Below are 26,139 nucleotides of genomic sequence, written 5' to 3'. Positions count from 1 at the left end.
GTCAAGCTACCTGTACTGAATATACACAAATCCTCTGTAATAACCTTCAACTTTTTATATCAAATGTTTTCAGAATAGAATTTTTTTCATAATAGAATGTTGGGGAACCTCCATACCGCTTTCCAAAGAGGCTAAACAAGTTAACATTCCTACCAACAGTGTAATAGTGTTCTCTTTTGGCCACATCCTCACCAGCATTTACTATTGTTAGTGTTCTTGATAATGACCATTCTAACTGGGGTGAAGCAGAATCTCAATGCTGTTTTGATTTACATTTCGTTTATGGCTAGAGATGTTGAACAATTCTTAATGTATCTACTGGTCATTCTTACTTGTTCTTCTGTGAAGTCTCTCTTTAAGTCTTTAGCCCATTTATTAATTAAGTTGTTGTTTCTTTGAGAGTTTATTTGCAGGAGGTTAATTTTTTTTTCTCTGTCAGTTGTAAGGCTTGATCTCTGGGTCTGGGTGCTGTCTCTGCACTCTTCAGCTCAAGGCAAGTGTTCTATCATTTCAGCCACAGTGCCATTTCCAGTTTTCTGGTGGTTAACTGGAGATAAAAGTCTCACAGACTTTCCATGATCCTTAGATCTCAGCCTCCTGCATACCTAGGATTACAGGTGTGAGCCAGCAGCACCCAGTTGGGAGGTTAATTTTTTAAGCTCTAAGTATATGTTAGATATGAGGCCTTTGTCTGATGCATAGGTAGTATCTATTTATCTCGCTAGCTATGTCCTTTGCTGTGCAGAAACTCTTAAGTTTGATGCAATCCCATTTATCCAGTCTTTCTTTGATTTGTTGTGATTCTGGATCTTTACTTAGGAAGTTTTGATCTGTGCCTAGAAGCCCTAGTGTTTTCCCTACCCTTTCCTGTAATATTTTCATGGTATCTGGCCTTACATTGAGGTCTGACCCAGCAACTCCTGGGCATTTATCCAATAGAACACAAACAAGGCCACACTAAAGCTACCAGCACAACCATTTTCATTACAACATTGTTTACTCTAGTCAAGCTATGAAATCAACCCAGATGCTCTTCAGGGGATGAATGGATCAAGAAAATATGGTATGTATACACAATGGAATTCTATGCTCCCATAAGAAAGAATGATATTGCACCATTCATAAGAAAATGGAAAGACCTAGAAAAATTGTATTAAGCGAAGTAAGCCAGACCCAAAGAAACATAGGTTGCATGGTTTACCTCATTTTATTAATTAGAATGTGTCCATAAATCTAAGTAAACACAATGGATGGTAAAAGACAAAAAATTACACTTGGCCATGACAAACACTCACACAGTGAGACAAAAAAAATATTCTTCAAAGTGGATCACAAAGGCTCAATAGCTATATGCATATGCTCATATAAAATGATGTTTATTGAAATGAACTCTAAGAAAGGGAAAGAAGAGACTTCTTATTTTGCTTTTTGTTTTTTTTCTCCTTTGTCACTGTTTTTTGTTTCTGTACCTTTTGTCTTGTTGTGGGAAGGTAAGGAGGAGCATAGAAAAGTGGGACAAAGAGTGAACAAATGTAGCAGTAATGCACATCAGATACTATGTTGAAATGAACTATACAACTTGTCCATGAGAAGGGTTGGGAGGGAGAAAATAGAAGAAGTGACACTATTCAAGAAGGAATGTACTCATAACCTGACTTATATAACTAACCTTTACAATAAAATAAAAAGAAAAATTACTACAACCAATAATAATAATAGAAAGTTGAAACATTAGTTTTGGTTTGCTTTGTTTTATGGTAGAGAGCTACCCAGTAGCAAAAAAAAAAAAAAAGGCCAAGCAAGGGCATGAGGCCTTAAGTTCAAGCCCCAGTATCAGAGAGAAGAAAAAATACTTCGGAGAGAAGGTATTTTAAAACAGCCTAGATGCCTACAATCTTGTTTACTAGCTTGCTCTAGGTTGTTTAAGGAAGAGACCTGCTATATCTTATATTGTACACAGATGACATCCATATATCAGCACATTGGACATGTGGGCTGTCTTCACATGGTATCTGACAGGAAAAGGTATGGCTGAAGTTGCAGGTGATATAGAAGGAGGCATGTATGACAGAACAGAATCTTTGCTTTCTCTTTTGAGTAAGATCTCTAGCTCTGTGATGTGTTATCCCTGTGACCTTGGGGAACATACTTAAGCCTCAATTTCTTTGGAGATCACAAAGATCTGTTTTTCACCTTCTTTATTGCTCTGGCAATGCTCTGTCTGGCTTCTCATATTTATCTTGGGCTTTGAGAGTGCCATTGGGGTCCTTCTGCCCAGTAGGTCTCTGCTGACAATCCTTGTGAGAACAAGACTGGGGGTGGAAGGATGCATAAAGGATACATTTGTTCTAAGAGGACTTATTTTTCCTTACTATAGGGGCCTACAGTACCCTACAGTCCTGTGAAACTGTGTTATAATTTTCATTCTTATCCCCTCAAACAGTTAAGACAACTGCTATTTAATAATTATCTCTAATGAAGCTCAGAGAGGGTGGCTTCCAGTGCCTAGCACAACCTAACATAAGGCATCTGATTATTAAATGGACAACTATAAGCCTTATGTTCATGTTTGTTTGTTTGCATGTTGGTACAAGGGCTTAAACTCAGGGCCCTGTACACTTGCTTGGCTATTTCACTAACAGCTAGTACTCTACCATTTGGGTCATACCTCCAGTCTAGCTTTTTTGCTGGCTCACTGGAAATGGAGTCTCTCAGACTTTTTTCTGCCCAGGATGACTTTGAACAGTACCTACAGTCATGTGGGTATAAGATTTCAACCTTATACATTTTGTTAGGTTCTGTCCTTCAACCCAGAACACATCTTTTCAAATTTGTCAATGTTGACGTGGCCTGCAGAGCCTCCAGTGAATGAAGATGAAGGAAGGCAGCCTTCAGGTGGGCCCACTGTGCATTGTGAGCTTGGTGTATCCATCAGTCCTCCCTACAACCTTGTGCTTTGAAGTTTAGACTGCCTTTTTTCCATGAACAATTCAACTTCATGCTGTAGTTTTCTTAAAGTGCTAGAGATTGTTTTCACACATGCTCTATCAACGAGCTACATCTCTAACGCCATTCAACTTTTAAGTACCAGATGTCTTGGAAAAGCCTTGGGAATAGTTTAGTGAGAGATGACCAAAGGCTGCAAAAATACTGACCTTAGGGTAGAAAGCCATATTATAAAGTCACATTACATAGTAGTTAATAAGGGAATGCTGACCTGTTCTACCACCCTATAACTCATTTCAACTAATGTAACTGCAATTCAATTAATGTAATTCAATAATGCAATTTTTAGTGGGATGTATTCCATTTGAAGAAATGTGTATTAAGTTAGGAACTAAGGGAAGTGATTTTTTTTCCACTGAAAATAAGAAATTTCACAATTTACCTTCTATGATAGGATAAGTCTATATATTAAAGTATGCATATTTGCCCTTCAATAGACTAATTTTTAATAAGTTTTTATTGTGAAAATACCATACAGAGGGGTTACAATTACATGAGCAAGGTAATGAGTACCTTTCTTATCAAGCACAGTTGCCTCCTCCTTTGTTTTTCCCCTACTATCCCTGCCCTTCCATCTCCATGACTACACTCGCCCACTCAATAGACTAATTTTTAATATAATGCCTTTCCTTTCTTCTTCCTTCCTTCCCTTCTCTCCCTTTCCCTTCCATTTCCTTTCATTCAATTTTAGTAGTATGGGACTTGAGTTCAGGGTCTTGCACTTACTAGACAGAGCTCGACCACTTGAGCCACACCCTAATCCCTTTTTGTTTTAATTATTTTTTGGATAGGACCAGTCTGCACTTTCCCCTCAGTTTTCAATGATGATCACACATAATGAGTGTGATAAAAATGTTGATGCCTATCAAGTGCCCTGCTTTTTCCTTACTAGTAGAATTCTGACTTTACTCGGGTTTCCAATATAACCATTTCTCCAAGGTTCTCTGATCAGATGCTTTGCCCGAACAAGGGAGAACCAAATGACCAACAAAATACAAGGCTGAAATATAGTTTAAGTAAGCACGATCACATTCATTAGCAATATTATGACTCTGTGAAGTAAATATTACTGTCATTACTTCAATCTACAAATGAGGAAATAACCATTTTGGGTCAAATGAGTTATGTCACCTATAGGTCCTAGATTCAAACCTGTCCCTTCTCTAAAGCCTCTGCTATCACTTCTCTAATACATGCTAGTTCTCTAGGCAAAATCCAGATGCAAAAATGAAGTCTTAACAGCTTTGGTCTAGCACGGTGACTCATGCTTGACTCATTACCGCACTTGGGAGGGAGAGATAGGACTGCAGTTTGAGACTAAAAAGCATGAGACCCTATCTGGAAAATAGCTAAAGCAAAAAAGGGCTGGAAATATGGCTCAAGTGGTAGAACAGGTACAATTAGTAACATGGGGGTTTATAAAGACTAAAATTCAAAACATTAAAAATGGTTCAAAAGGCAATATTTTATACATTAATGGCTATCTCAACCAGGATACAATACCCAACCAAAACATAAACAATCAGATCAGTATTTTAGTAATAACAGATTAGTAAGTAACAAATAGTACCTTGCCGAGTTTGGAAGTTGGTATTTTGGTCATTTTTCTTAATACTCATTAACATTCACAATCGGCTCAATATAGCGGAAAGGGGGAAACGAAAATTAGAGTTAATTGCCACTGCTGTTCCATCAGTAATAAAAATGAGACACTCCGAATTCCATTTTTAACAAGGCTAGCCTTCACTTGTTCTGTATAGAAGAGTTGCAATAGGCCACACTTCAAACGGACCACCATTCTCTCCTAACTCAGTACCTTCTTGGTGGTTAAAAATGCAGTAAGTACTAAATACGGAAAGTTCAACCTGTGCCTACTCTTGTTCACATGAGGGAAAAGTTAGTAGCTCTCTCAGTGGTCTTTAGTGAAGACTCTTAAACCAAGGTCATGCTTTCCTCAAGACAGACGGGGCTCTGAGCAAGTCAGAACCAAGTTCAACACAGAGACGAGGAATGAACTTCCCCTCCTCCCTCCCCCCCCCCCAACACACACCCTCGTCCTTCCAAGGCTGCACCGAACGCCGCGGCGAGGAGCAGCTTCTCCAGACCCTCCAAACCCTGAAGCGGTCCGCAGTATCTCGTAAAAGCTCATCTATTCCTCTTAGATGTCTGACCTCTCGGAGGAGCCTCTATCTAGGAACATTTAGGTAACGCTTCTGTGGCAAGAGGACGCACGCTTCTTTCCTTCATGACACTGCAACAACCCATCATCCTTACCAAAATAACAGAAACAAGGTAGATGAAGCGCACGCTCCCCGTCGCACCAGGCCGACCTCCGCCTTCCCCATCGCGACTAGAGCCGACCCAGGGCGACCGAGTCCCCGGCTGTGCACAACCAGCCCAGCCGCTCCGGCTTCCGGGATCGCTGGAGGCTCCACCCACCGCCTGACGTCAGGCGCCGGCAGGGTCCCGCCCACTTCCCACGCGCGGACAAGAAAGCCCCGCCCTTTTCGGGAAGCGGTCGGAGAGGACGGCGGCCGCCCGAGCCTAGACGCAGGCGCGGCTAAGATTCGTGTGCTTTCGCTTCCGCGGCAAAACCTCCAGACGCCCAGGTGGGGAGACACGGAGGTGGGCCGGGCAGAAGTTGCTCCGACCTCTTCGCCAGGACGGGCCAAGGGACGACCACGACGGGTGTGGCACCCACCACGGAGCTCGGCGGGCTCGGGGGGCGCCGTCCAGCCGCGCAGCCCGCGCCCCCGCCCCAGCTCACCGCGTCCCGTCGAGTCCACCTGCGCTCCCTGGGCGCGTCCGATCGCGCTCCGGTGCCGGTCGGGGTGAGGAGCCCCCGGGTGGCGCGCTCGTCGGCCGCTCCCGAGGCCGCTCCGCTCCAGAGGCCGCCCGCGCTCTCGGGGTCCGAAGGGAGCGCGGCTGGCGCGAGGGTGTGGACTACCCTCTGCCCCCGCCCCCTGCCCGGGTGGAGGCCTGGGGCGCTGGTCGAGCCTTAGTCACGGGGTTTTAATCCTGGAGGCCTGCCAATGGAGCCCTGGCGGCCTCGGGTAGCTGGGAGACTCGCACCCCCTGCCTCCAGGGAGGGACTGCTTGGCCGGTCAGGAAAACCGTGACTAGGTTTGGCGGGGTTGGAGGATCGCAGATCCTGTGGGTTAGCTCGGCTAGAACCACGGGGAATTACTGTGCGTCTGTACAACAGGGCTGGCGAGGAAGAAAGGGGATCATTTTTTTGTGCTTCTTTATTCGACAGCTGTGGGTCACAAGCAAAATAGGAAATGCTTAATTAAAAAGTAAAGTATACAGTTACGTGCACAATGTTTGCATAGTGTCAAAAGATGCGTATGCTAGGAGAATGTGACATCTGACAATAGACTCTTGTCACAACTATACAAAAAGAAAGCATTAAGCGCACCAGAAAATGAGCAGCCTGATTAAAAATGGGCACAGGTCTCAACAGACACCTCACCGTGTAGGTGGACCCATAAAAATGGTCATTAGCAAAACACTATTTTTTTTTTTTTTTTGGTCAGTCGTGGGGCTTGAACTCTGGGCCTGGGCGCTGTCCTTGAGCTCTTCAGCTCAAGGCCAGCGCTCTACCGCTTGAGCTACAGCACCACGTCCAGTTTTCTAGTGGTTTATTCCAGCAGGAAAACACAATTTAAAACAAGGAGATACTACATTTTACAATGGCTAAAATCCAAAATACAACAAGTGCTGCTGAGGTTATGGGGTGACAGCAGTTCTCATCTATTCATGATGGGAATGCAAAGTGTTAGGGCAACTTTGGAAAAGAATTGGGCAGTTTATGCTTATTTGCTCAAGGTTGACATTGTCTCAGTTGAGCCACACCTCCACTTTAGCTTCTTGGTAGTTAATTGGAAATAGTTTCATGGACTTTCCCACCCAGGACTCTGGCTGGTTTCAAACTGCAGTCCTCAGGTCTCAGCCTCCTGAATAGCTAAGATTATAGGTGTGAGCCACTGGCAACTGACCCAGTGTGGCAGTTTCTTACAAAGCTAAGTCTTGATGATAACAGCAGTTGCACATTTTGATGTTTACCCAAATATAAATAATGTATTGCTAAAACTTGTATAATATTTTTCTTCAGTTAAAAATAGTTTCTAATTTCTCTCAGGACTTCATCTTTGACTCATTTGTGTGTTATGTTTATTTTTAGCATATATTGATTGTTCAAGTGGGGTTTTATTTTGAAATTTTCACACATGTAAATAATGGATCCTGATCAGCCTCACCCTCTCTATCCTTTCCTCTCATTCCCCTTTCCCAAAACAATTCCAAGATATTTAGTTGTTCTGTTTTCATGCACGCAAATGAACTAGTAGACTGTTCTAATTCGCCTGCTTCATTAGCCTCCCCCACCACTGGTACCCACTCCCCTCATCTGAACCTGTTTGCATAACTGTGTATTTGACTTCCAAGTCTAAAAAAGCAAGGTTAAGTCCTTTTGGAGTTTGAGGTCAAATCAGTTTTATGCCTTTCTCTCAGTTTCTAGTGATTGTGAGTAATCTTTGGTCTTCGCTGCCTTGCAGCTGCATCATTCCTTTCTTTGGCTTTGCCCTCATATGAGAGCTCAGCCTTCTGCCTGTTCTTTCTGGATCTTCTCTTTGTCTTAAATTTCTCTGTATATCCTCTTGTAATAATGACACTAATCATTGGATTTAGGCCTACTCCAAATCTAGGATGATAACAAGATCCTAAATTACACCTGCAAAACAATGATTTTTCCAAATAAAATAGCTTTCTCTAAACTGAGGATTAGAACTTAGACATAACTTTTTTGAGGGTGCACTTCTATCCACTCTAAGGAATAATTTATGTATAATAGAATTCATGAGTTTTGAGTGGTTCATTTGAGTAGTTTTGACAAATAGATGAGTTGCATAAATGCCAGTAGAGTCATGATTCAGCGTACCTCCAACAACCCAAAGAGTTACCCTTGACTCCTTTTTTGACCAGATGTTGTAGTACATACTGGCCTGAAACTCACTGTGTAGTACAAGCTGGCTTGAACTTTAAACTCTCCTGTCTCTGCCCCTCTGGTAATTGAAATTACAGGCATGCCGCACAACAACTGGCATTTCCCATGAATTTTGTAGTCAGTCTCTCAATGACCTCTAGTCATTGATAACCATGTATCTATTGGTATAGTTTTTTCCCCTCATGGTGCCCTGTAAGTGGAATACATACATATATGATATGTCAACCTTTGTATCTGGCTTCTTTGGCTTAGCACAGTGCTTCTGAGAATTCATCCATGTTATATCTATTAGTGGAATAAATAGGCTTGAAAAATTTTAAATATAAAATATGGTTGCAGGAAGGGCACAATGGTGCACAACTATGGCCATTTTGCTATTTTTGAGTCACCTTCCTCCTATTCTGTGTATACCTGCACAGATTTTGTTAAACCATTGCCTTCTTCACCTCACTTCTGTGATGACAATATTCTGGTAGTGAACTTTTGTAAGTTACCATAAAGCTAGTCAGTGCAGCTCAAAGTCTGAATCATCCAAGTAAGCTCTCTTGTACAAGTGGAAATCCGAGTATATTCTCATGTACAAGTGTTGAAAAAGAAGAACCAAAACCAAAAGCATCTCTATTCAGGCATGCATTAGCCTGCTTAATAATTGTACCAGCATTTTTGATTCTCTTTTCCCAGGCAAATTGAGATTTAGTAGCAATGTCAAGTATTTTTGGCCTATTATAATGAATATTTTGGACAATACAAGCTTTTATTAGAAATCTAGGAAGAATGTTATTTTTTGGTTTAGCAAGATACCAAGCTGGTTAAGTTCAAATTAGAAGTTCCAGTATACATTCTGTGGGCTGTGTTTCTTAAAGCCTTTGCTGTGCTGTTCTGATCTGTGTGTACCCAGTGGTATTTTAGTTCTCAATGCCTTCATCATGCTGGTTGGATATATATGTATGAGGCTCAAATGAACCCCATGTTCACACACAGTTTTATACTGCTTTACTGTGCTCATTTATCTCTGTGTGACCTCCTCAGTACTTTGTGGCTCCATGAGACTTATTCCTACTCTGCATACAGAAAGCTGAAACTTTAGTTGCTCACTCTGCTGCATGCTTCTTCAAGTGCAACCCTTTCTAGAGCCAAAAGATGGGAGGAAAGAGAGAAAAAGAAACAAGAAGACTGTCCTCATGGGACTACAGTATTCCTGTTTGGATGAGGACGTTTTACTTTATCAGTGTTTTGGCTTTGTAGGTTTTATTTGCTGCCACAGTGGGATTTCCTACAGACTGGTTTGTGACAGAAAAGAAAGAAATATTAGGGACAATACAGAATTAAATTCCCACCATTCAAGCCAGAACTAGAATGTGTCTCTGGAGTTTTTCTGTTCTTAATCATGCCTACAGAATTTTGAGCTATAATGAGTTCATGCTTAGGAATACTAGAGTAAAAAGACAAACTTATTGCTAGAATGGTTGTACCTTGAATTCTACTTTTCTTGCCTACTTCCTGCTGATAGTTTTTAGACTCTTGATCGCAGCTCTTAAGTATTCTGTCCTGACTTTATAGCTACATTTAGTGGGAGGGGCAGGATGAGTCATGCTTATCCCAGAAACAGAATGTGGACTTTGCTTTTATTTCTATAAAATGAAACAAAACTGAATATCCAGATACTTGTACTTGTGAGTGGTTCCAATCATTGAAGCAATGAACTATTTGATTATTCATTAAGACAGCAGAGAGAAGTTTTGAGATTATACTTCATATTAAAATTTAATAAAAAGCCGGGCGCTGGTGGCTCCCACCTGTAATCCTAGCTACTCAAGAGGCTGAGATCTGAGGATCTCGGTTCAAAGCCAGCCTGGGCAGGAGAGACCGTGAGACTCCTATCTCCAATAAACCACCAGAAAACCAGAAGTGGCGCTGTAGCTCAAGTGGTAGAACACTCGCTTTGAGCTGAAGAGCTGAGGGACAGCGCCCAGGCCCAGAGTTCAAGCCCCACGACCGACAAAAAATAAATAAATAAATAAAAAATAAAATAAAATTTAATAAAGACAGGGTGAGAAAAATTATAAGCTAACTCAATTCATTAACACCAGTATATAACATTTAATACAATAGAATTTATTAGGATGTAAAAAAGTAACATTAGATGACCAAAGTAACTTTCCTGGTCTTTGTTTAAAGTTTAAAAATCAGTAAAGCAGTCAACAGAATTTACTGTATTAACTGATGAAAGTTAAAAACAAGTTGGGCAGCTATGGTTTATGCCATAATTCTAGCTACTCAGGAGTCTGAAATCTGAGGATCACAATTTGAAGTCAGTCCCTGGAAAGTCCACGAGACTCTTATCTCTAATTAACCAACAAAAAGCTGAAAGTTGAGCTATGTGTGGCTAAGTCGTAGGGCAGTAGGCTTGAGCACAAGAGCTCAGGGACAGTGCCAAGGCCCTGAGTTCCAGCTCTAGCATGGACTACCTAGTGAAATCCTGTCTCAACAAACAAGCAAATAAGACTGTCTACTCAGGTGCTGGTGGCTCTTGCCTGTAATCCTAGCTATTTAGGAGGCTGAGATCTGAGGATTGTGCACAGTTCAAAGCCAGCCCAGGCAGGAAATTCTGTGAGACTCTTATCTCCAATAACCCACCAGAAAACCAGAAGTGGTGCTATGGCTCAAGTGGTAAGAGTGCTCACCTTGAGCTGAAGAGCTGAGGGACAGTGCCCAGGCCCAGAGTTCAAGCCTCAAGACCACCGCCAACAACAACAAAAGACTGTCCAATTATGTTTTAAAATATTTGGTAGAATGTAGTAACAATTCATCATACCGTGAAGCTGTAAAATCTTTTCACATTAATGAGATCAGGTAACAAGATGAGGGTACCCATCACCACAGGAAGAGAACACTGAGCTCAGAGATTCACTGCTTTTATAGAAAGCTGTGCTTAGCCAGAGAAAATTCTTGACCCCCTTCCTTGATGATGTTCCTTGCAAACATGTTCTAAGAAATAGTTCCAATAGCATACAGTTATGTAACAACTGTATGTGCTTTATAAAAACATAGAATGGCAGAAAATGTACAAGAGTTGGAAAAGATAAAGTGATCATTATCCAAAAATGAATTATGTTGAGTGGACATGCAAGCTCCCAGAGCTGGGGGATCTCCAGGTCCTCTTGGAGAGGAAGAGGACTGCAGTGTCCACATGGATATTCAGTGCTGATCTATAGAAAAGATAGTGAACCTGAGCAGCATCTCTAACAAAGGAAAGAAAACGATTCCCTTGCTTAGATTTTGAAAAGCTGGTGATGGACAGTGCTTGAGTATACACCATAATATATACGTATAGGTAATGAGAAAAAAAAAACCCAGGCTGCTACAATTTGGATATGGTTTGAGTGTGTCTCTCAGAAGTACGTTTGCTGGAAGCTTAGTTTTCAGTATGTTGATGTTGAAGTGGTAGAACCTTTAAGGAGTGGGGCCTGCTGGAAGGTGATTAGGTCATTGTAGTGGCTGCCCAAGGGAGGGAGAGTCTCAAGAGCAGTTTGTTATAGATTAAGCCTGGACCCTAAATCTCTCTAGCTTCCCATCTTGCCTTGTGATCCCTTCCTCACATGCTCTAGCCATTGGGATTCCATTTGCCATGAGGCACACCATGAAGACCAAACAGGAGAGGCTACCCAATCTTGGACTTTCAGCCTGCAAAAAAGTGAGCTAGATAAACTTTTTTTTCTTTATAAGGTATCCAACTACAGCTATTTTCTTATAACAGAAAACAGATGAAGGACACAAGTTATAAAGTCTTTTGCCACACTAGCAAAATTATTTTTCTTTTTCTTTTATAGTTCTATTCCATTTTCATGCTTCTCACCAAGTTTTTACATTGTTGTTGGGCAAGAGAGTCCACCATGGTTCTGGTCCTTCCTGCAAGTACTTGTTTGGTATAAGAAGAATACTTGATGGCACTTTTCCTCACCTGTTAGGACATCTGCACAAGCAGCAGCCTCAAAGGATGAGTGGACAATTCTTAGAGGCAAGGAACAGCTGGCTTCTGCTTTCTGTGAAAAAAAAATCAGTGACTCTCCATGCTTGGTATTCCCTTCCTGCAGTCCAGCGCCCTCATGTGCAGCCATCTGTGACAAATCTTTTGCATTTCCTTCCTGGGGCTTAGGAGGCAACTAACAAAAGAGTATGGTAAGTGTTCCTTAAAATAAACTTATCTCTGACCCCAAAAGCTCTATCTTCTGCTAGACTCCATGAAATTGGACTCTAGCCTCTACATATCATTAAATCCTCAAACTACATAGATCTCCAATGGGTAGTCCTGGTTCTTATGTACATTTTTCGTTGGCAGTGTTTTATGTGCCAGCAATTTATGTTACACATGACACCACATTATTATTCTATGAAATTTATAGTGCTAAAAAGGTGATGTAGTTTGCTTAATGAAACATATTTTGGGGGTTTCCTTGATTAAAAAAATTCTATTGATTTGTGTGTGTGTGCGTGTGTGTGTGTGTGTGTGTTTGTCAGTCTTAGAGCTTGAACTCAGCCTGGCCTCAAGGTTAGCAGTCTACCATTGAGCCACACACAACTTCACTTTCACCTTCTGGTGGTTAACCGGAGATAAGAGTCTTACAGAGTTTCCTGCCTGGGCTAACTCTGAACCACCATCCTCAGATCCCAACCTCTTGATTACAAGTGTGATCCACCAGTACCCTGCCTTACTTGGTGATTTTTAACAATCTACTTAGGATAAATTATCAACAGTAAGGTTAAAGTAGTAAATATGATTTTGATGACAATTTTCTTTATAAATCGTCTCATCACTTCTAAAAAGAAAAAAATTAGTAATAATAGAAGAAAATAAACCTGCATGTTCCAAACCATTGATAGTTTGAAGTGGAGAATTTGCTTCTTGGAAACACTGATTTGGGGGACCCAATTATAGGTAACTTCAGGATAGCTTTTAAACCCTTAGATTTGATTTTGCTGTGTAAAATATTGAAAACCAAGATATGAAAGTTATCATTTGGCTGTTGATCACAAAGTCTTTATACACATCATTAAATCTAACAATCTGGAACTGGTAGGAGATAGAAATCAAGATGGTTAAACATAAATCTAGTATAAGGAAGTAATTATAAGCTGAACGCCATTAGCTCATGCCTGTAATCCTGGGTACTTAGGAGACTGAGAACTGAAGGTTCAAAGACAGCCTGGGCAGATAAGTCCCAGAAACTCTTATCTCCAGTTAGACAACAAAAAGCCAGAAATTGTGTGGTTCAAATGGCAGAACACCATCCTTGAGTGAAAAATCCAAGCCAGAGCATAAAGCCCTGAGTTCAAGCCCTAGTACCAGTGCACATGCACACTCAGAAAGAAGGATCAGAAGAAGAAGGAAAAGGAAAGAGGAGGAGGAGAAAAAAGAAGAAGGAGGGGAGGGAGGGGGAAGAGGAGGAAGAAGAAATTGTGAAAAGTGACCATAGGCATAAATCGAAAAGAGCCAGGCTCTGGTAATCCTAGCTACTCTGAAGGCTGACATCTGAGAATCACAGTTCATGTCCAGCCTAGGCAGGAAAATCTGAGACTACTATCTCCAATTAACCACTAAAAAGCTGGAAGCAGAGTTGTGGCTCAAGTGGTAGAGTGCTGGCCTTGAGTAAAAAAAAGCTCAGGATAGAACCCAGGCCCTGAGTTGAAGCGTCCCCTCCCCCAATATCTAGAAGGCACCTTGAGGGATAAGGGAAAGCTCTCAGGAAAGGACAGGCTGGGAAGGTTCTTACTTGTTGGAGAAGATGTGGCTCAGCTCACAGTGGACTTGCTGGGGTTGGTCTGAAGTGGCAGAGATTCAGTGGGTCACTATGGGGCATGCAGGGGTGAGTAGCCTACTGCAGAGGGCACATTTACTCTGCCAACCTCTCCAGCCCAGGTTGTAGAGCACAGTCAACATTAAAGCTTCCCAGTAGAGAGATTGGTTAGGGTCAGTTTCACCCCAACCAGGCTGCAAGGTAGCAGGCTGTGCATAGTTGGGCAGGCTTCCTGGAGGTCCTCACTCCATACCATGTCCCTCTAACTGTGCTTGAACCCACCCAGTGGGCCTCTGTCCCTTGCTACCCTTCCTGACATCTCCATTCCACCATGGAGAAAGCAAATTTCTGCTTGCTTTAGAAGTGTGATTGATGGAATTTCATTGTTCATCACAGCAGTATTAGATGGAGCTAAGGAATAAACTGGTAGTCGACACCTGAAATATCCCAGCCTGCTTTTTCTATACATGTAGTTAGTTAGCTGTAGTCTTATCTGACCACTCTGCTAGTCTCCATGTGTTAAATGTTACCGGATCCAAGTCTGCAGCCAAACCTTACCAGGCCACATTGCTGACCTTTCTTAACAATGCAGCCTTAGGAGCATGACTTAACCTCTTGAATTCCACAGAAGTACAGCTTCAGTTAGCCTCTTTCCACACTGAACCCACAGCTCCCTCAGGAAGTACAAAAGTGGATGACAACTGGTTGGAAATCCACCCCCCTACACTCATGTAAGCAGCATGCCAAATGTCCTTTGAGAGGGTTAAATACCAAGCAACTAAAAGATCCCCTCTCAGTGTCAGAATATCAACCCTTTCATGTAATTTCTGATTGTGGCAGAAATTCTAATTAAGGTGAAAAATTAGTAAAGAGAAAGAAGTTTCCTGTGATGGGGAAGACTGGAGCTCCTCATTTCTTGTCAGTTCTCAGAACTGCTAGCCAGTCTTCTTTTCTTAATGGACACTCATTCCTTTTGAAATCAATGACCATCTTTCTCTCATGCTCCCCATCCTTCATGAAGCAGTTCTAAGTGGTGCTTTGCTTTGGATTCTGAAACACTGGACTCTTTAGTATTTGACACCTATGCCTAGGATTTGTGCAGCAGAAAACATTGCAAAGGTTACCTTCACTTCACCCAAAAGGGTGTAGTTAGTCAATGCATGAAGACCCCCTGCAAAGGTATTACCAGCTGGCATCCAACTTCACATAAGAGAAAGAGTGTTTTGTGAAATTAGGGCCATGTATTATCTGGATTTCTGGGTTTATTTCTGTGTTCAGACTAGAACTATTTTGGTAAGATGAAGGCAAAACAAATTTTAAAGTTTTATGAAATTTCCTTGATAAACTAAAGAAACCTATCCCCAGAACAATTCTGAAGGAAACCAGATTCATAGAATTTTTGTACCTTATAAGCAAATTTGGTTGGTGGCTCATGCCCATAATCCTAGCTACTCAGGAGGCTGAGCTCTGAGGATCATGGTTTGAAGCTAGCCTGAACAGGAAAAGTCCACGAGCCTCTTATTTTCAAATCACCAAAAAGCTGAAGTAGAGCTGTCGCTCAAGTGGTAGTGTGTTAGCCTTGAGTGAAAAAGCTCAGGAACAATGCCCAGACCCTGAATTCAAGCTTTAGGTTTAGCACAGAACATGCACTCTCTCTCTCTCTCTTTCTCGCTCTCTAACTTGTCAGCCTGGCATCTGTGACCCATGCCTATATCAACTGAGGAAGGTAAGATCAGAGAAAGTTCAAAGCCAGCCTGCAAAGAAAAGTCATTGAGATTCTATCTGTAATTAACTATCACAAATCCAGGTTGAAGTGTGGCTCAAGTGGTAAAGCACCAGCGGGGCAATGTGCCAGGGCCTACCTGGAGGCCTTCTTCCCTCACCTTCAGTGCTGGGCACTGGCCCTGTTGGAGCTGTTTCCTCTTGATGTGTGGGCTAAATCAAGGAAGAAGAATCAGAGACAAATCCATGACAAAGAATTAAAGATTGTGGCCTTTTAAATACTGAGGAAAATCTGCTGCTGGCCATTTTGGATTTGATCAGACATAACTGTATCAGTTCTTATTTCTATCCCCTGAGATTCCTCTACCTAACTGATCAGTGTACATCTTCATTTTCCATATTTGTGGTAGACTCCATGCTCCACTCAGGACTCTTGAGTGTAGAAGACAGCACTACACTGAGGATGAAAGATTGGGTTCTAAAGGCAAGCAGACCTGGGGCTTCATCCTAGCTCCATGGTTCTTTTTTTTTGGGGGGGTCCAGTCGTGGGGCCTGAACTCTGGGCCTGGGCACTGTCCCTCAGCTCTTCAGCTCAAGGCTAGTGCTCTACCACTTGAGCCACAGCGCCACTTCTGGCTTTTTTGTTTCTGCTTATGTGGTGCTGAGGAATTGAACCCAGGGCCTCATGCATGCAAGGCAAGCGCTCTACCACTGAGCCACCTTCTCAGCCCCATGGTTCTTTACCAGGAAAATATTCTTACTTCCATCAAGCTTTTCCAGAGAGGAAGAAACTGGAATATTACTACAGGTTGACTATTTCTTTTTTTTTTTTGGTTGGTCATGGGGCTTGAACTCTGGACCTGGGCGCTGTCCCTCAGCTCTTCAGCTCAAGGCGAGCGCTCTACCACTTGAGCTACAGCGCCACTTCCAGTTTTCTGGTCATTTATTGGAGATAGGAGTCTCACAGTCTCTCCTGCCTGGGCTGGCTTTGAACCGCAATCCTCAGATCTCAGCCTCCTGAGTAGCTAGGATTACAGGTGTGAGCCACCAGCGCCGGGCATCAGGTTGACTATTTCTTATCCAAAATGGGACCAGAAGTGTTCTATTTTTTTTTCTTTCAGGGTTTAGAACATTTACCCTCCAAAGTCTACACTAGAGGGCAGCAAATATACATCTGGCTCCCAGTCTTGGCACCCTTGCACTTCGGAGACTGATTTAAAAACTTGTGATCCTGACTATAGTAGTCACCTTCCTGGACAGAAATAGGTTGTGAGTGCCATTTCTTGATGTACTTTACTGAATATTACGATTTCCACACAAAATGTCCTCCACACGCTCATCTTTTGAGCAGCATACAGCAGTGTTCAAAGGTGGATCCTTGAGATGTGATTGGAACATGAAGGTTCTGAAGGCTCATAATTGAGTGAACGATTAATAGTGGAAGCTGTAGGAGGTGTGACTATTTGGAGGGAGTAAGTCACCGAAGGCTTGTCCTCAACGGCTGCATCTTGTCTCTTAACTCCTTCCCTGCTCTTGTCCTTCCTGGGTCTCTGCTTCCTAGCTGCTGTGAGGTGAGCAGCCTGGCTCCTCACATGTTCCCTGCCATGATATTCTGCCTCACCACAGACCCAGAAACAACAGAGCCAAGTGACTATAGACTTTTAGGAACTATAGAAGTCTCTAAAAATGTTTATTTTTTGGTCAGGTATTTTGTTACAGCAATAGACAACTGACACACTTAAGTATGTGCATGGTATAATTAGAGTCCGCCACCATCCGATGATAGCTGGCTTATATTTAGAAGTATTAATTGTAGCCAGATGCTGGTGGCTTATGTAATCATAGCTACTCAGGAGGCTGATACCTAGAGGACCAAGGTTCGAAGCCAGCCTGGGCAGAAAAATGTGAGACAGTGTCTACAATTAACTAGCAAAATGTCAGGCTAGAAGTACAGTTCAAGTGTTAAGATTGCTAGCCATGAATAATCAAGCCTAGTGAGAACATGAAGCCCTAGTATCAGCACACATAAAAAAGAAAAAAGAAATTTAATATGACTGGCAGAGCAAAGGATGGGAAGAAGTGATATACTGAACACATAAATGGATATGCTAGATTGCAGCCCCCTTATACATAAAATATACAAATGAATAAGAATTTAAAAGAAATATTAAATATTTTATAGGGGGAATAAAAGGAACTGGAAAATTACTAGCCCAACTTTTCTCGAACCTTCTCATGTTCCTCAGCTATGTTGATGGCCAGACCTCATGTTTACAACTCAATTGAAGAATCTGGGATTGAAGAGAGTGCCCGGGAGGAGTATGCCACAACTAGGGACTGCCATCCTCAAGACTAGTCGGCAACTCAAACAAGTCAGAGATGGTGCCTGTAGAAAGGCCTAAGATAATTTGATCCTTCCATTCCTATATTTGAGGTCTTTAAATGTGCCAGGGCCTTGAGGTTTCCAGTCTTATTTCCCATTTGTATGACATATACAGTATACTTGTGGGGAGCAGGGTGGGAAGAGGGGCTATCAAGCCAACCAGTAACATCTGTCCAGTTCTCCAGTTAACCTTGAATGCAGGTTTCAGTCCATATTATTCACAATCAGTAGCCAAAATACAATGATGCAATAATGGCTGTGACACCAACAAGGGGTACAGACATGCTGCTCTCTTGGGGAGGAGGAAGGACTTCCCAGACAGGAATATTTTTTTCTTGGCAGTAATGAGGATTGAACTCGGGGCCTCATGCTTTCTAGGCAAGTGCTTTTCCATCTGAGCCACCCTCTCTCAGAGCCTCCCTTTTAGTTTGTTTTGTTTTGTTAAGAGTCTCATGCTTTTCCTAGGCTGGCACTGCTGGTTATTTTTGCATATTTGCACTCATGTTGTTTTTTTAAATATTAATTTGTTGATATTATAAAGGTTATGTAGCCAGACGCTGGTGGCTCACACCTGTAATCCTAGCTACTCAGGAGGCTGAGATCTGAGAATCATGGTTCAAAGCCAGGCTGGGCAGGAAAGTCTGTGAGACTCTTATCTCCAATAAGACTGGAAGTGGTTCTGTGGCTCAAGTGGTAGAGCTCTTAGCCTTGAGCTGAAGAGCACAAGGACAGCACGCAAGCCCAGAGTTCAAGCCCCACGACTGACAAAAAAAAAAAAAAAGTGATGTACAAAGTGATTACAACTACATGAGTCAAGTAATGAGTATATTTCTTTCTTTTTATTTCTTCTTTTTTTGTGCCAGTCCTGGGGCTTGAACTCAGGGCCTGGGCACTGTCCCTGAATTGCTTTTGTTAAAGGCTAGCACTCTACCACTTGAGCCACTTCCGGGTTTTTCTGTCCATATGGTACTAAGGAATCGAATCCAGGGCTTCATGCATGCAAGGCACATTCCTAGCCCTACATTTCCTTTCATACAGTGTCTTCTATTCTCTCATTCTCTCCCATCTCCACCCACAGGTTGTATAGTTCACTTCCATCAATGTCCTGTGAGCTCCACTGCTACAAATTTTCACCCTTTTCCCCTCGAGTTCTATGCCCTTTCCTCCACTCTCCTAAAGATATACATGTGAATATACACTGTATATAAAGATAATCAAAAATAATTTTTAAAAATATATTAAAAAGGAAAAGAGGGAGATCTCCTGTTGTCTTCTTCTGTGTAATTCTGAGTCGCTTATATTAAAGTATTAATCAGGGAAATCCATACAGGCATTAGATGTCTTTTCTTCCAGAATTTCTCCTTATATTTTCCTATACCAAGAGTTGCTGTCTTTTGGAGCTTAATTCCTTAGATTTCCTTGACTTTGTACATATGGGTGACATAAAATCAGCACAAAACTATGCAGCACGGGGGAAGATATTTTCCCCTCTATCCAGATCGGAGTAGATAGCTTGCCTGTCTCCTTTTACTTCTCTTTTTTAGAAAAATCTTCAAATAGTTATATAAAGGAGTTTCAATGAACATATCAATTTATGAGTACAAAACCTATCTCCTTTAAAAGGTAGGTGTATTTTTCTGCCTATTTCTTTTACCCACACACACCTGTAATATGGTCTCCCTGTTTTGCCAGGTTGTTGGTCAGTGTGAGATTGAGGTTGCCTGATGGTTCACACTTGCATGCCGCTCTGCTGTCAGCAACTAATTTTTTTTCTGGAAAAAGTTCTGAGAGATATGCTTGGGTATTTTCCTTATTTTATCTTGATTTTAATAACTCATTTAAAGGTCTATTCCTTGTGATTTATCTGACAGCTAGAAGTTTTGCTGCTATAGGAGTGCTTTCTGGAGTATCTTGTCTGCCACAGAGCAGGAAATGAAAGTCCCAGTGGAGTTTAAACCTGAAGCAGATACCTGGCAGAAGGATCTCAGACCTACCTAGGCCAGGGAGGACAGCTCAGATTTCTCTTGTTTTCAGTGTGTACATCCCTGTGAATTCCTTGAACAGTTTTCTAAAAATGGCTTTTTTGGTCCGATTGTCCCTGCTGTAGTTTCTTAGCCCAAGTGGTCCAGAGCACAAGCTCTGGAAAAGGCTGTTTTGGTTTTACTCAGTATTACCAAGGGGGGAGGTATGTTACCTCTGTGAGTCTCAGTTTATCCATCTGTATGGATAGCAAATCTGTAAAACAATAGCAAATCCTTCTTACAGTCAGCTCATTCTAGGAGAAACCTGCCCTATATCAGACCTTTTATATAACTGATCTATATCATGATCTCTTTCTTGACAAGCTTCCTGCTTGGTATGATTTCCTGGGCCAAATGACTATGTGCATCACATTTTTAACATATCAGTCCCCCTTTACAGAAAGAAAGAAAGGAATGCAACCTGAGCCAGGGGCAGCACAGGGACTTCCGAGGTCCCAGACAAGATTTCCTGCTGGAGTTCCAGAAAGAGAACGTGGATTGAGGTCACACAGACACCCTGCAATATCATGTGGGGCAACAGTAGTGGGCCAGATTCTTTTTAGATCGCAGGTGGGGAAACTAAGGCCTACAGAGGCTGCTGAACTTGTTCAGGACATGGACACTGTCTGTTACTACAGAACCATGTGCCATTTATTTCTCTGATCTTCGCTCATCCCACTCAACATGATTTGTTCTAGTTCCATCCATTTCCCTGAGAATGCTATTATTTTATCCTTTCTAATGGCAGTGTAAAATTCCATTGTATATAGTTACACAATTTTTGGATCCATTTATCTGTAGCGGGGCATCTGAGTTGTTTCCATATCTTGGCTATTATGAATAGTGCAGCAATGACCATGGAAGTGCAGGTGTCCTTGTATTAGCCTGGTTCCTGTTGCTTGGTTATATGCCTAGTAGTGGTATGGCTGGGTCATAGGGTATGATTATGTTTAGTTTTCTGAGGAACCTCCATACTGCTTTCCAGAGTAGTTGTTTACATTCCCACCAGTGCAGTAGGGTTGCTCTTTCTCCACATCCCTGCCAGCATTTGTTTTGTCTGAAATCAAGAATATAGGCTGGGATAAAGTGCTGTCTCAGGGTTGTTTTTATTTGCATTTCCTTTGCAGCCAGGGATGATGAACATTTCCTTATGTGTTTCTTTGCCATTTTTACCTCTTCTTCTATGTCTCTCTTTAGCTCCCTTAGTGATTATTTTGTTAAATTTGGGAGGGATTAGTTTCTTGAGCTCTCTGTATATAATGGATATTAGACCTTTGTCGTATATATTGCTGGTAAATATCTTTTCCTAATTGGTTGGCTGTCTTTCTAGTTTGGTAGCTACATCTTTAACTGTGCAGAAACTTTTTAAGGTAGTCTTATTTGTTGAGTCTCTCTCCAACCTGTTGTGCCCCCGGGATTCTGTTCAGGAAGAAGTTCCTGCCTATGCCTATACGTTCTAGTGTCTCTCCTACTTTGTCCTGTAGTAGTTTCAGGTCTGATGTTGAGTCTTTAATCCATTTTGAGTTGATGTTAGTGCATGATGACAGGCTGGGATCCACTTTTAATTTTCTGCATGTGGCTGCCCAGTTTTCCCAGCACCAATAGTTGAAGAGGCTGTTTTTTCCACTGTATGTATTTGCCTCCTTTGTTGAATATCAGCTGACTGTAATTATGTGGTTTTATTTCTGGATCGTCTAATCTGTTCCATTGGTTTTGGGGTCTTGTGCCAATGCCAAGCTGTTTTTGTTATTATGGCTCTATGTAGAGTTTGGAATCTGGTATTGTGATACTACATACATTGCTTCTTTTGCCTAGAATTGTATTGGCTATTCTAGGTCTTTTGTTGTTCCTTATGAATGTTTTGATTGTTTTCCCTATTTCAGTAAAGAATGTCATTGATATTTTTATGGGAATTGTGTTGAATTTGTATATCACTTTTGGCAGTATGGTCATTTTCACAATATTGATTCTACCTATCCATGAACATGGAAGGTCTTTCCATTTCCTGGTGTCCTCTTTGATTTCTTTCTTTAGATTTTTATAGTTTTCACCAAATATGTCCTTTACATCTTTGGTTAGGTTAATTCCTAGATATTTTACTCTTTTTGAGGCTATTGTGAATGGGGTTGTTTTCCTGATTTCCCTTTCTGCTTGTGTATTGTTGTGTACAGAAAGGCAACTGATTTTTATGGTTAATTTTGTGTCCTGTTACTTTGCCAAAGTGTTTTATTAGTCTAGGCATTTGAAAGTGGAGTTTTTCTTGGTTGCTTAAGTATAAGGTCATGTCATCTGAAAATAAGGAATTCGTTTAATTTCTTCTTTCCCTATGTCGATCCCTTTAATGTCCTTTTCTAGCCTTATTGCTCTGGCTAAGGATTCCAGAACTATATTGAAAAGGAGTGGAGAGAGTAGACATCCTTGCTTTCTTCCTGATTTTAGGGGTATTGGTTTTAGTTTCCCCCCATTTAGTATGATATTGGCTGTTGGTCTGTCATATATAGCTTTTATTGTTTTAAAGAATGTTCCTTCTATTCCTATTTTATCCAGAACTTTTAAGATGCATGTTGTATTTTGTCAGAAGCCTTTTCTGAATCATGGAGATAATCATGTGGTTCTGGAGCTTGGCTCTATTAATGTGGTGAATTACATTTATTGATTTATGTATGTTAAAGCAGGCTTGCATCTGTGGGATGAAGCCTACTTGGCCATAATGTACAATTTTTTTGTATCTGGATTCTGTTGGTTAATATTTTATTGAGGAGCTTTGCATCTGTGTTCATCAGAGAGATTGGTCTGTAGTTCTTTTTTAGTTGGATCCTTGCCTGGTTTTTAAACCATTTTTTATTGAATTATTTGGTTATAATTTGTTATAAGCCCTACCAAAAAACCACTTGAAACAAGAAAGGCAATATATTGCCTCACATAACTGAGCTGATTACTCACTTTCAGGCAAGGATGGATGCATGTGTCAAAGGGTAGCATTAGGCAGTAGTCTCTAGAAAGCTGCATAAGTGCACTGGGAATGTGGCTTAGTGGTAGAATGCTTGCACGAATCTCTGAATTTGATTCCTCTATCACATAAACAGAAAAAGCCAGAAGTGGTGCTGTGACTCAAGTTGGTAGAGCTCTAGCCTTGAGCCAAAGCAGCTCAGGGACAGCGCCCGGGCCCCAAGTTCAAGCCCTAGGACTGGCAAAAAAAAAAAGAAGAAATGAAAAGAGAAAAAAGAAAGCTGGGTAAGATTTCCACACTGGGCAGCTGACCTCCATCACAGCTTCTGAATGACTTCCATTGCTACAGCTTCAAGTTCCAAAGCAAGCACAGCTTCTCTTTCCCAGTAGAGCCAATGGCCCCCTGAATTTAATCATTTTTCCTGGCATGGATTGGGCCACAGAGCACCATTACTCATAAGGCTTGTCAGGTGCCACTTTTGAGTATAGAGGATGGGCCATCCCTATGAAAAAACACATGGCTTAGCAAAAGATCAGCAGGTTGCTGATTATGGACAGGTGACTGTCCATAATGTCTACTATTTAACAGCACAGTGGATGGCCATGTTTTAGGTTCAAATTCCACATCTGCTCCTCTCTGGCTATAATCCTGGGGCCAGAATCTTTAACTTATCCTGTTTCTTTATCTGTGAAGTGGGGGTAACATGTTCACAGGACTGTCATAAAGATCAGATAAGCTACTAAGACATATAAGTTTATTATCACCAGCTGGCACATGAGTGTGTTTTGCTATAATTACTACTGCTAAAAAAAATAACACATTTCATTTGAAAGAATATTTTCATTTTCTCTGTATTTTCCTAGAATCCATTACTGAGAATTGAATCTCCTGGTCACAGGACCACCTAGGGTCAACCCTTCTTGTCATTTGCTCTCAGCAGTATAAAGCCACTTAACAGTGTCTCAGGCAACGTGCCCTGTGCTGGTGAAATCCGAGTGATACTTTCCTTCAAGAGCAATCAACATAAATCACCTAGGTCAGTGGGAGGGCTTCCTGGGACACAGCAGGTTTCCCTAAAGCTTCTATACCACCCAACCACTGGGCTGCTTACAAGCCATCTCATTCCTCATGCTTGCCTTGTTGCCATTTTCTGGGGCTTGTTTTTCATCTTGAGCTCGGTGCCAGTTTCTCTCTCCTCTGGGGACAAGGCATCAACGAATCTGTCAGAATTCCCCTTAAACTCCTGCCAGATTTTTATATTAAGCAATATACTTCCTTCCTCTTTGCTTCTAACTTCTGTCCAAAGAGGCCTTTGTGCTAAGAAAAATGGGTTTTAGAACACAGCTATGGATGCAGCCATTTCCTTCCCTTTTCTTCCCCCACCCCCACCAGATCCTGCCTCAAGTTTATTGGTAGAAACTGCAAAGGACACCAGCACCCTTGAAGATGGCAGCTGGGGAGTCACACTAGTCCACCTGTCCTCACACTGGCAGACAAAGGTCTTTATTGTGGGCCCTTCACGGAGGCCCCACCTAGGCACCTTTGGGAATTTGAGCCGGAGCTGCATCTTTGGGTTTGCATCTTGGCTTGAGCCTGTGCCTTGGCTTTGGGCCAGGTAAGCCTGAGACCTGTGGCAATGTAGGCACAAATACACTTCCCAAGCTTTGGGTGGGTAATAAGGGCAAGTTGTTGGAGTTTGCTGGTGGTGTGCTCTGGAATCTTGCATTTGTTATTAAGTACTTAGGGCTTCACGAAGGCCTTGATGGCCTTGACCTGTGCACACTCAATGCTTTGGCATTGTTGCCTGTATCTTATTAAAGCTCTTCTTGTGCTTCTTAGCAGAATGCTTGTTCCTCAAGAACTTGGGGTCTACTCAAGAGATTCATGTCTTTGTGATCAAGGTTTCTTGATGCCATTTCTGTGCTATTTTGGGGACTGGTTGTGTATCATATAGTTCTTGGATTTGGCCATGTCTGAACTGTCACCCACAGAACCTAATGTACCTGGAAATGTCTCCTTTTCTTAACCAAACAATAATTCCTATTGCCCTGGCTATGCTAAAATGTAAAGTTTAACAGCAGTAAGACTTTTTAAAAGTCACTGACTGGTGTAGGAGGGTGCTGGGCATCTGATTAGATCAAAGCAAACTTCAGCTGTTTAGATGCTAGTGGTTTTGTTTTGGAAGCATAATTAATACCCTGGACACATGCTAGGATGAGCTGACCCCTAAGATCTCAAGGCAGTAGGACTTCAGTTATCTGGGTAGATGTCTTGTCATAAAAATTTCCATCCTCTCACCTGACACTTTACAATTGTAAGGGAGGATGGAGGACTTCCTACCTCTGATGCTCTGAGGTCACAAGGACCTCAGGATGAGGCTCTAAAGAGCAGTGTTGCTGTCTACCAGAAGTCACTATGGCTGTAGCTTATAGAGCAACAGAGGTGGGGTGGGTGGGAGGAAGCTATGCTGCTGAATATCTTGCATTGAGTTTTTGGGGAGATATCTGCCCAGGACATTTCTTCTGGGGCTGTCTGCCCTTGCCAGGCTCCAAGTATGGCAGAAGGGACACCAGGGAAAGTAAGAAACATTAAAATCATCTGATGCATGAGAAGTCTTTTTCTTTGACCTGGTGCTTAGGAAAACATTTGCCCAGATGCCAGCACCCAACTGAGAGCCACATTCAACTTATTATGATCCAGGGCTGGGTATACAAACAGGGTGTCACCCTTGCTCTCCAACTAAAGGTTGGGGAGCACATTTTTGGGATGGGGCCTATATAAAGTCTGGGCCAATCAGAAGCTGCTTCTCTTTGATAGAAACCATGCTAATTGATCTCAGTGTCCTAGAAAAATGCTAATATAGCTGGTCATTGTATTCAAACCGAAAGGGTGGGAGGGTTCCTCTAATACTCCTGGGGCCAATAGATATTCAGTGCTCTAGTTTTATCTTGTCTTCACAAAAAGCAGTCCTTACTAAGAAATGGCATTCTTTGGACCATTCTAGTACATCTTGGATGGATACTCAAGAAGCCACAACTACAATACCACCTAAAGAACAGGTACATCTGGGGCTGGGAAGGTGGCTTAGTGGTAGAGCGCTTGCCTTGCATGCATGAGGCCCTGGGTTCGATTCCTCAGCACCACATAAGCAAAAAGAAGAAAGCCGGAAGTGGTGCTGTGGCTCAAGTGGTAGAGCGCTAGCCTTGAGCTGAAGAGCTGAGGGACAGCGCCCAGGCCCAGAGTTCAAGCCCCATGAC

The 26,139-nt window shown here is 42.0% G+C and overlaps 2 protein-coding genes across 4 annotated transcripts in view; both read right to left on the bottom strand.

Moving 5' to 3' along the window:
- Ripk1 (receptor (TNFRSF)-interacting serine-threonine kinase 1) overlaps nucleotides 1–5,901 on the bottom strand; it is a 42,062-nt gene extending 36,161 nt beyond the window's left edge. The window contains exons 1-2 of one of the 3 annotated variants that reach the window (XM_013016725.1): nucleotides 5,281–5,400; nucleotides 4,577–4,641 (exon numbers count right to left, since the gene is read on the bottom strand). The gene's annotated coding sequence lies outside the window, so the exon portion shown is untranslated. Of the gene's footprint in view, nucleotides 1–4,576; nucleotides 4,642–5,280; nucleotides 5,401–5,773 lie in introns of those variants that run through there. The other 2 variants (XM_013016724.1, XM_013016723.1) reach the window with 2 other exon arrangements.
- The window catches only part of Nqo2 (NAD(P)H dehydrogenase, quinone 2), a 38,104-nt gene continuing 17,531 nt past the window's right edge, over nucleotides 5,567–26,139 (bottom strand). The window contains exons 7-8 of the mRNA XM_013016613.1: nucleotides 11,931–12,054; nucleotides 5,567–6,003 (exon numbers count right to left, since the gene is read on the bottom strand). Of these exons, the coding sequence (XP_012872067.1) occupies nucleotides 5,567–6,003; nucleotides 11,931–12,054 (561 nt within the window). The remainder of the gene's footprint in view (nucleotides 6,004–11,930; nucleotides 12,055–26,139) is intronic.

The sequence above is a fragment of the Dipodomys ordii genome, unplaced genomic scaffold (assembly GCF_000151885.1).
Source record: "Dipodomys ordii isolate 6190 unplaced genomic scaffold, Dord_2.0 Scaffold32, whole genome shotgun sequence".
Lineage (NCBI taxonomy): Eukaryota > Metazoa > Chordata > Mammalia > Rodentia > Heteromyidae > Dipodomys > Dipodomys ordii.
Note: the sequence above shows the minus strand (reverse complement) of the source record. Positions and strands in the feature narration are given on the sequence as shown.